Source organism: Amblyomma americanum, chromosome 3, assembly GCF_052857255.1.
Source record: "Amblyomma americanum isolate KBUSLIRL-KWMA chromosome 3, ASM5285725v1, whole genome shotgun sequence".
Classification (NCBI taxonomy): Eukaryota; Metazoa; Arthropoda; class Arachnida; order Ixodida; family Ixodidae; genus Amblyomma; species Amblyomma americanum.
In genome coordinates, this window is record NC_135499.1 from 206,991,101 (window position 1) to 207,002,110 (window position 11,010).

An 11,010-nucleotide genomic window follows, 5' to 3' on the forward strand; every position below is an offset into this window, starting at 1 on the left:
TTCTCTTTGTTTTCAGTCTTCATGAAGACCGTTCCCGGGAGGTCTTAAAACCTGCGCGTCCATCTGCTAGAAACTGCGACAAAAAAAGGCCTTCTTGCGTTTCAGTCAGCTTTGAATCTTCAAGCATAGAAAGCAGTGACAAAACTGATTCCCTTCGGAGCAAGCACTGTCGCCTCAACGCATGTATTTATATATGTATAGCCGGTAAAAATTGAGTCAGCAAGACGCAGTTCGATGAAAGCTTATCCGCACAACACGGTCTCCTCTCCAAACATTCTATAGCCACACAGTAACGCAAGGACGCTACACAAATTATGCGTCCCGCGACGTCACTGAGATGAACATGAATTGTAAATGCGCGAAATCGAACTTTATAAATACAAGCACAAACCACACCGATAATAAGGAAATATTTGGCGCCATATACAGACTATATACAAATAGGTCCAAGGAAGCTGGAAGTGGGATCAAAGAATAAATAATACAAAAGATGCGGTAGGGGCGAGAAAGGGAAAAAAAATAACAGGAGAGTCCTTCAGGCAGGTATGGCGACCGCGTCCTCGGGGTTGGGCCTGCCAAAGAGCAGCCTCTTGATGGAGTCGGCCGCTATGATGAGGCTCCAGAGGACAACGGTGAAGGCGCAGAAGCCAGCTACCAAGTAGTAGAGGCCGTTGTACGAGCCGTGTTGGTCCTTGAAGTAGCCTGCACGCCGTTTGCGCATTGATTCACACAGATGCAAGGAGATTAACTTGCATATTACGCAGCACGTATCACGATTCACGATTCCTTGTTTTTTTTTTTTATCGACCCGGCTTAAAGCGTGACGATGTTCCGCATATGCTCTGAGGATCTCGTTCGTTGCCGCCCGAACATTGAACCATGCGCCCTCGGCCGAATACTATTATGCAGATATCTAACGGAACGAGTGTGCTGGCTTATGTTGAGAAATTTAAGAAAGTTTGCTTTTCCTACTTAATTTTATCGTTTTATTTTAAAAAGCGAGTGACAGAAGTTTAAAGTAAGTCTCGGCTGTTTCTCGAAGTGCGTGTTGGCATTATGCCTATTATTCATATTAATTTCTAGACTTGTTTACAAAGTGTGAAAATACACAACCTTCGCGCGCCGTAACGGAAGACATATCGCGAACAAGAGGCGCGAATTGAGTCTCTTAAACCGCGGCCGTTCACCATCTGTAGCTCATGCAATATCGATGTGCAAACGCACTGCGCTCGCGAGTAGGCGAATCGATTTGAGGACTGAGTGAAGTCGGCCAGATGTCTTCTTTTTATCCACACATGCGCGTCCCTTTTAATGCAATAAATACGCTTTGCACCGTTTGAGCACCCTGTCTCCTATTTGTCGCATCCTTCCTGAAATGAGTGCGTAAGTATGACCATCATCATCATGATCATCAGCAGCAGAATGGAATCCATTAAAAGACAAATATTCCTCCCCTCATAAGCTCTACTTACTCCTTCCTGGCGCCAGGCGCGGCCATGTTGTTCCGGCAAATTTACTGATCTCCATCGCCCCGCCGTCTGACCCTCATCCGCTCTCACCGCGTTTTTGTACCCCCCCCCCCCCTCCTTTGTATGCACTTTGACAAATCTGTCTCCACTTGGCCGCTCTGCGCATTGCATGCCCTACCACACAGGAAGTGTCACTGCTGGGAATGTAGTATATAGTTGCGTACATAAAGATGATTGTTATAAGAGCGTTGTTATAAATTAAACAGGAGAAGAAAATTGTCTTCATTCAACGCCCTCTCAGTCAAGCGAGTGGACCCAGCGTCGCGTATTTTTTCGATGCTTTTTGCTTTCTTTTTGTCTCTACTGTAATTGCAACACAAGTGGGCAGTCGTCACTCACCGATGAGCATGGGCCTGAATAGCGTGGCCATGCCCATGGTCAGACGGTGCAGGCCGTACGTGAGCGGCAGGTGATGGTCGCCTAGGTAGTCGGCCAGAAGCACGGGCATCGCGGTGATGGTGCCACCGTTGTTCAGCCCGAACACCAGCGCGACCACAAGCATGTGCGCTACGCTCGCCAGCCGCGTCAGCAGCACGTAGCACACGCCCTGCGTGCACCAGCCAGTGAAGGGCCCTTCTCTTCAGTACATGGCACTTCGATGCATATATACGGCTTTCTATCGTTGTGGGGCCTGTATACTAATCCAACTCGTTGTAATCGAGTATTGACTATAAAGGAATAATGATGACAAGGAAAAAACAATTGCGAGTAAGCACGGTAGACGCTTGGTGCAACTGCCGCTTTCCACTGAGGCCCTTTTCTTCTTAGTCTACTTCTTCCAAGCTCACCTGAATAGCATGAGCATAACCTATGCCTTCCAATCTTAGCGACCGTGTGTGCAAGCATGCTGCCAGGTATACACAGTGCACTTTTTTGAGTCTTTATTTCCACCCGAGTGAGTACCGCAGCGCCGACGTAAAGTACAGGGTCCGCAAAATTAGTTCGCAGGCTCTAGAAGTGGGTTCCGCAATTCCTTTTGAAACCCCCTACAGCAGCTCACGTATTTATCGTCTTGCTAAAATAATTTCAGCTTTGTAAAATAACGAGTACAGTGCACCATATGAAGGTGGAAACAAAAAGCGTTCATTTCTTGCTCCATTGCTCAGCGTGAAACGGTAGACAGCGTTTTTCTGCGCTCATCCAAGGTGGCGGGTGCAATATGGACGAGGGCTTTAAAATTTCATCTATAGGGCGCGGTCTCTGATCCACCGTTTAACTGGCTGGGGGCCTGGCAGTACGTGCAGCCCCCTGATATGTAATATCGTGGCGAATGATGTGATGTGCGGAGTAACGAGGTACTGATTATAGCGGAGAAATCCCACAGCCACTTGACTTTGTTAGAACGAGGCATCAGTCAATGCAGTACGTATGCATAGCCTATAGCGGAGGCAGAGTCCGCGATGTCACGTCATAGCTAGCGGGATTGTCCATCCACTTTCCTTGCGAGGTGCCTTCTGCGCATGCGCACTAGTATGTTCAACCGTCGTGGGCATGTACAGATGGCGGCTGCAGCAACGGATCACGAAGTGACACAGGTTTTTAATGATTACAGTGACAAGGTTAAATCTGAGACTCGTGCATGCATGCGCAGCTACGAAACGGTATTAGGAGGCACTCAGGGCTTAGGTGCAGCCAAAAGGCATCCAAAGTAAAATAAAAAACAGTCCCTGAAACCAACAGGGGGCAGCCTGTTCATGGTGAGGTGATGACAAGCGCCAGCAGGTGCCAAAAAGGGCATCATGCAACACCGGGGCCTTTAATCTGACGTCGCTGTGGGCTTCAGTTACGATCCTCGGCGCCAGGCGGACGTGCATGCACCTTATTAGAGCGGAAATCATTGCGCGCGAGCGTAATTATGCTCGCGCTACGTGTGTGCGCTATAGGTGGCCTGCCAGTGTACGCTGAGTACGTCTAGGCCCTGCACCTCACTATTGCCAACAACTCAATGGTCTTCACATGGCGGGACTCCGTTTAGCAGTTCTATTCACGCACAGAATTCCACTTCAGCTTAGAACGCGCACAACTGTTCCGACTGTTAACCACAGCGCCAGTCCAGATAGCACCATTATTTCGCCAAATGGCTGCGCGCCATTACAGCCATGGAATGGCAATGCCGGTAACGTCACCGGAGTCGACAATATCGCAGGAAGGCACTCCATTTTGTCGCACTAGCTGAAACATTGAAGGATGCTACCGGCCGTCTTTGCCAGTTTCAAAATGACCATAACGTTCGAAACGAATGCTCGGAGCCCAGAACTTGTACAGGCAGATACCTTGTGATATTACCTTTGATTTCCGTGGACGTTATGGTTCTGCTGCAAGGCGTACCGAAAGGAGGGCAGGGATACCCGTGCTGACCCCCCCCCCCCCCCCCCCCCAACCCCTTGGATTTCTGAACTTCTTGGAAATGCGAGTGAACCGATGTATGAGCAGCACTATACTTCCGCATCTACCACGCTGAAAACCCGGATACACAGCTTCCCTTACATTGTCTGTTTTATATCCCTCTGTAGCTAGCTTTCGATTCAACCTTTCCCTATTTCACAATGGTGTGGTTGTGGAGACCTGCATGCGAGAGGTAGTTACGGCACCTTTTCCTATTCGCGCCTCCGAGAACACATGACTACTAGTGCCACTCATACCCAGATACCAGACGTATATAGACATCTAAAAACCAATTTCTGCAGTGGCTCAGTGGTTAGGGCGCTCGGCTATTTACTGATCCGGAGTTCCCGGGCTCGAACCCGACCGCGGCGGATGCGTTTTTATGGAGGCAAAACGCTAAGGCGCCCGTGTGCTGTGCGATGTCAGTGCACGTTAAAGATCCCCAGGTGGTCGAAATTTTTCCAGAGTCCTCCACTACGGCACCTCCTTCTCTCTTTTTTCTTTCACTCCCACCTTTATCCCTTCCCTTACGGTGCGGTTCGGGTGTCCACTGAGATATGCGAGACAATTACTGCGCCACATCATTTCCTCAAAAACCAATGTACGATTTTCAATTTTTCTCTCTTTCGTCGTATTATGGTTTCTAAAGGCAGTGAATCTTTAAACGCCTGGTGACGAAATCATGTGCCAAGCCAAATGGCATACACCTCTTCGCTTTTGCTCGCAGTCTTGCATTGGAAGTTTGCGCATAGACACAGTAATCATAATCACGCTGTGCGTGTGGCACTACAACCAAGCACCTTTAAAGTACGGGGTCATGCTCAAGCATCGAAGTGCCCAAGCTTTACCTGAATAGCGAAGTTGACAACCAGCAGCTGCTCCCTGGTAATGAAGCGGCGGTCAGTTATGTACCCCGCGAAGAGGCGGCTGAGGAAGTCACCCACGGCCATGGCGGAGATCAGCAGGGCGCCGTCCTCGTTGGATGCCTGCGCCGCGCCCACCGCGTGGTCTACAATGGTTATGAGGTAGGTGCTGAACACGTAGCCGTACGCCATGCCCGTCACCATGAGAACCACGAACATTGGCTCCCTCAGGAAGCCCAGCACCTGCGCAGTGGGTCGCACCTTTCGAATACAATAACGAAGACGACACATACACGAGAGAAAGAAAATCAACGGACGTGAACGGTATAGGGTGTCTATAACGAGCTACTCATTTCCATTCCGTTGTCTGCTCCATAGAAGCGCAAGTGGACCAGTGAAGACGTGTACTCAGGACGAAGATGTGTACTGTAGGCATATGATTGGTTGGAGCAACATTTTCACTGTCAGGCGCATGTCTAGGCTTTCTGTATGCGTTTTACTCGCTCGTTTACTTGCACCAAACAGCGCACTACTAAAGGGAGCTAAAGCGCGAGGCCTTCCTCCTAAGCCCCCTCTCAACTCACCCAAATCACGCCTGCAAGAATCATATCAGTTAAGCTTAACCCGTTTAGGGATGGTGTCGTAACCCTGGACACGCCTTCATTTTCGACCTGGTCTGTCACAGCCTGTGTTCACACAGCCCTTCGAGCGCCGTGCGTTTCGGCCGTTGTTCTCACCCCTGGTCGTGGCCGCGGGCGTTTTGGCGCAGAGTGCGGCAGCGCGGATACCACGATGCCGCTCTCCCACAGGAGCGCGTCGGTGGAGAACAGGTCGGTGAGAAGGGTCTTGCTCCCGGGGCTCGCCGGCCCAGAGAGGCCGCCGCGCTGCTCCACGGTGTCGCTGCTGTCGCTGGTGCTGCTCCAGTGCGTGCACTGCGGAGCGCGCGGGTAGGTGGGCGTCGAGTGCAGCACGATGGCGCCGGCCATCACGTTCAGCACGAGTCCGCCAATAATGAGCATGGTGCCCTGCAGACCATACGCGTCCAGCAGCCACCCGATGAAGGGCGGCAGGAGGGCGCTACTGAGCGCGGCGCCGGCGAAGCTCACGCCGCTCGCCGAGGCCCGGTACTTGTCGAAGTAGCGGTTCAGCACCACCACGTTCGCGGGCACCATAATGCCGGAGCCGGTGCCTGCGCGGCCGCGGAATATGTCGGTGCGATGCCCCGTTTGTTTCGCATATAACTTTACAGAGTGGAAGGCCGTAGCCGCTAATTTGTTCACGATGGAGAACAAGGACATAGAGTGAACAAGGCCAGAGCGGTGGCTGGTTGGTGCTTCATAGTGGAGATATCGCTCTGAACTGATACGCATTGTGTGAACCGTCTTACTACAAGACCCTGCGCAGTGGCAGAGGTAGGCTTAAGGACATATTGACCTGCCGTGACAGGCAAGGCCCGAGAACGATGCGATGGGCCTGTACACACGGCGGTGGGGCAACACGGCTCTACCATCTGGGGGGGGGGGGGGGGGGGGGATCCAAGGAGGACATTGTTAAGGAGGAGCAGCGCGATTATTGCTGGGCAAGAGGACAAGTCCAGTATGCGTCTTTTCAGGGAGGTTAACCACCACAGAACTGAGAACGGGGGACTCCAGGTCGGTTAATAACGTGATGGGCTATCAGCCTGCAAGGAAGTGAGTGAATGTGCATGGCGAGTGTATGTTAACGGCTAGGATTTTTCAGCGACGCCACGATTGCGTTACAGAGCGTGGTTCGAGCGTCGCGTAGTGGTTACCTGGTGCTCTTTGGCAAGGGCTGTCTGGTGAATGACCCCTCTACACATATATCGAGCTCTGCGCTCGATATTTTCTTCGCAAACTTGAACAAACACTTAGAAACGGTCTCAACACAGGTGTTACTCAGAACATGCCGCCTGTGTTGGGCTCGTTGCTTCTTTGTGTGTTCTTCGTTGTGTGTGCGGGGAGGGGGGGGGGGGTAAAAATATTTTCCGCAGACACTACTTTGAAGGCATTTCCATATTGCCACTGCACTGCAACTGTCAATGCGCTATCTGATGATCATCACGATGATCGGTCTAATTGAATCCACTGCAGGACAATTGATTATCTCGAAGCTCTTCAAATACCGATGCCCCACGTCAATCGACCCGCGTATTTCTCACCCTCGTGACTCTGATTTCTCGGCGCCTCCAGATACGTTTCCTTTGCAGAGCAGTAGTATTTCCATCGCATCAGACATGCAGCTCAAGCCTGCCTGCCCCTCTTATTGTAGCCTGTATGGTTATACAATACTAAGTCTCTCATATCAGCGCCCTCAAAATGAACTTTTATAGCAGAAGTACGCCGATCAGTTCAGGGACAGTCGCCTGCTCAAGGCAGTTATTTGCTCCAATTGGATAATTTTTCACTCATTTTAGGTAGCCGCAACCTATTGAATGTACTTAGTATCTCAGATGGCAGCAGCGTCCTCTTCGTTGGCGAGTCAAGGGAATTTTACGTTTTAAGTAATAATAATAATAATAATAATAATAATAATAATAATAATAATAATAATAATAATAATAATAATAATAATAATAATAATAATAATAATAATAATAATAATAATAATAATAATAATAATAATAATCAATCAATCAATCAATCTTTATTTTTTCGGTGCCCAGGAACAACCCAAAGGTCTTGGTGCTGGTACACCATTCACACGCACAAAATGTACATTTATTTCACTACAAAGGAAGACACTCAGGGGAGGTAATGCAGCAGTCAAGGCGATAGAAAAAAAAGACACATAAACTAGGCGCGACAGCAAGCATGAAACAAAAAAGCGAGAACAAGGAAACAGCGAGAACAGCGGTAAATGAAAACAGCTAGAACAGGCAACAGACATATAAATAACTAATAAAACAATAAACAAAGAGAATGAACACAAGAACGACCGATAACAGCCAAGTACAGCATATATCAAAATACAAACAAGAAAAAAGCCAATACTAATATGAACGAATAAGAGATCTCTGAAATACAAGCTAGAGATACAATCATACACAATAAGAAATGTAATTAGTGAACGCGTTACAGACAATCAGGCGTGAGTACACAGTATTAAAGAAATAATATTAATGAAAACAAGTACACGTGATGTACAATTAAGGAGAGAAAAAAACAATATAATACCGGTGCAAACGCACAAGTGTAGTAAAGACAAAATGCATGAAAGGGGAAGTTATGTATGAGAAAAAGAGTGCTCAAAGTGGAACGTCACGGACATTCAATATAAAGGAAGGGAGAGAATTTTCGAATATATCAAGGTGAGGACAAAGAGAATTAAACAACTTTTGCATTCTGTCCAGAGGGGAGAGGGAGTGCAGGAGCGCAGAAACTTGAAATGGTCTGAAATCCCTTATGCTCTTTCGCGGTACACGCAAAAGGATACGCGCTAGGAGCTGAGGGCATAGAATGTGACCATGAAGAAGTTTATGCAAGAAAATTATATCTGCCCTCACGCGACGGCAGCTAAGAGAAGGAAGCTGCAGTGAGTTACTCCGTCTGGGATGAGAGCTAGAAGTTTTGCAAGAAAACCGATGTTGAAATATGCGTAAAAACTTTATCTGAACTCTGTCGATTTTTTCATAGTTCGACTGGCAAGTGCCGCTCCAAACAACAGACGCATATTCCAAAAGCGGCAAGCATATGGAGAGGTAGAGCTTTAAGAAAGGGAGTTGGGATCGAAACTCTCTCGAAAGCCTGCAGATGAAGCCGAGTGTACGCATAGCCCGTAGAGCAATGCGTTTTGTATGAGAGGAGAAGCTGAGGCTACGGTCGAAAAGTACGCCGAGGTCATAATAATAATAATAATAATAATAATAATAATAATAATAATAATAATAATAATAATAATAATAATAATAATAATAATAATAATAATAATAATAATAATAATAATAATAATAATAATAATAATTGGTTTTTGGGGAAAGGAAACGGCGCAGTATCTCTCACATGTCGGCGGACACCTGAACCGCGCCGTAAGGGAAGGGATAAATGAGGGAGTGAAAGAAGAGAGAGATAATATCCGCAGATTATCTAGGCTTCAACGTCCAGGTGAACCGCGCCTTGACACAAGTTCCCATGCCGGGGTTCAGCGTTCTCTTAAGAAAGGCGAAACTTTTCTCATGCATTTTCGTGCCTATGCACGAGACGCAAGTTTATGGGAAAAACACAGTCGTAAAGAGTCGCTCAAAGAACGAAACAACACACAAAAACATCTTCCAGACGCAGACTCACCGAAGCCAAAGCCAATCAGTATAATGTAGGCCGTAGGCTCATTCCAGATGAAGCAGCCAATGGCCCCTACTGACGCCACGAGTGTGGCTCCCATACTCAGCACTCGGGTGTCCCAGTACCTCACCAGAACTCCGGTCACGAAGCCTGCACACAGCACAAGGTTGCAATATAATTGATGATCACTGAGTGCTGCCAAATCATTTCCCTTTGTTGAACAGGAAAGAATGACTTCATTTTCCGTTCCGTTACAGGCTCAGCCCCCTGATTACGCTCTGTTCTAGAAAGCGTGCAATTTGATAGAAACGCCAACTAAAATTAGGTTTCGATTCTTGTAGTCTATACCTGACACTGACGCAGGATGCAGTCGTACAAATGGGACCTCATCGTGTTTGCTGAGATCTCTCCTCAAGCACGGATGCTCGGAAGGTTAAAACTACGGCAATAATTTGAGACGATGAAATGCGCTGTTACCGACCTTGCGTGTCAAGGGACAACCGCGGACAGCGAGTACAATTTGTTAAATGATGGAGGTATACAACGCTAAGGTTTTTATCTGAATAAAATAAACATTTTAATGGCATGCCGCCCATCCGACTTCTGCGCATTCCAGGTATTACGCCCCCAAACCTTGCGACCTCTCTCGGTATTTCAATTATCGCTCACCCCCTCACTATACCGCGAAAGCGTTAACGGGAGAAAAGGTTTACGCCCCGCCGCGGTGGCTCAGTGGTTAGGGCGCTCGACTACTGATCCGGAGTTCCCGGGTTCGAACCCGACCGCGGCGGCTGCGTTTTTATTTAGGAAAAACGCTAAGGCGCCCGTGTGCTGTGCGATGTCAGTGCACGTTAAAGATCCCCAGGTGGTCGAAATTATTCCGGAGCCCTCCACTACGGCGCCTATTTCTTCCTTTCTTCTTTCACTCCCTCTCTTATCCCTTCCCTTACGGCGCGGTTCAGGTGTCCAACGATATATGAGACAGATACTGCGCCATTTCCTTCCCCCCAAAAAACAATTATTATTATTAATTATTAAAAGCTTTACCCTGCGCCGAGTTGGTGGTAGTGCAGAGCTCGAAGGGCCACGCGGCCTCCTGGCGAGAGATGCCGAAGTTGGACACGAGGCCGACCAGGAGGACGCCGGAGCTGCGAAAGATGATGGCGCTCCACACCTGGATCCAGAAGCACATCGCCGCCAAGAACCAAGCGTAGCGGCTGTCCACAAGATGAAGCGCTGCCATGGCCGTCCTTGGAGCCTGGAACCTGCACCGCTCTCGCACGAAACGTTCTGCTTTCTTCCTTGTCTTCTGCTTTCGTGCTCCAACACGCGCGCACTGTCATAGGATGCAGACTGGCCATGTGTGTAGCTGATGGTCGGATTCTTTTTATCGAGATATGTGCTACAGTGAATACGTTGAGAAATGGAGAGCGGAGAAAATTAGAAGGAATGAAGACCAGTTTTCATCAGATAGCCGCAGAGGGTGCCGATTTAGTGATTTGAAAAATTGGAAAATTGGTTTTTGAGGAAAGGAAGGGGCACAGTGCCTGTCTCGCATCTCGGCAGACACCTGAACTGCGCCGTAAGGGACTTTTAAATGACGGTTCATTTTTGGTAGTCACGTTCGAGGTTCCAACCTAAGGCCGGCCTCCCTGAGGAAGTGTTGAATCACGTATTTCTTGGCCTTTTTTCGTCGAAATAATCGTGCTCAGCATGGTTTTCCTACACGTACCACTACCAGGTCGATGTCTCGGAGGGGGCATGTTTCGTCAAAATTTTCCAGGATGTTTCTGGCCGTGAGTGAGATGCGGCCTTTGGCAAAGTTGGTGATGGCGTATTTGGAATCGCTAACGATGGTTGTAGCGTCCGTAAAGGCAATGACAGCTGAAATTGCGGCTTCTTCCATGGTTTCCGCGTTTTTGATGAATACCGTAT

At 48.4% G+C, this 11,010-nt stretch overlaps 2 protein-coding genes across 2 annotated transcripts in view; one reads left to right on the top strand and one right to left on the bottom strand.

The window, feature by feature from the left end:
- The window catches only part of LOC144125936 (neogenin-like), a 19,267-nt gene extending 17,927 nt beyond the window's left edge, over window positions 1–1,340 (top strand). Inside the window, exon 9 of the mRNA XM_077659764.1 lies at window positions 17–1,340. Coding sequence (XP_077515890.1) covers window positions 17–48 — 32 coding nt within the window. The 3' untranslated portion in view covers window positions 49–1,340. The remainder of the gene's footprint in view (window positions 1–16) is intronic.
- Window positions 788–10,403, bottom strand: LOC144125937 (monocarboxylate transporter 12-like). Its single transcript, XM_077659765.1, has 5 exons — window positions 10,123–10,403; window positions 9,082–9,225; window positions 5,515–5,966; window positions 4,763–5,020; window positions 788–2,076 (listed from the first exon to the last, which is right to left on the bottom strand). The coding sequence occupies exons 1-5, from the start codon at window positions 10,316–10,318 to the stop codon at window positions 1,861–1,863; spliced, it is 1,266 nt and encodes a 421-aa protein (XP_077515891.1). The 5' UTR covers window positions 10,319–10,403; the 3' UTR covers window positions 788–1,860.
- Window positions 10,404–11,010: the final 607 nt, after the last annotated feature.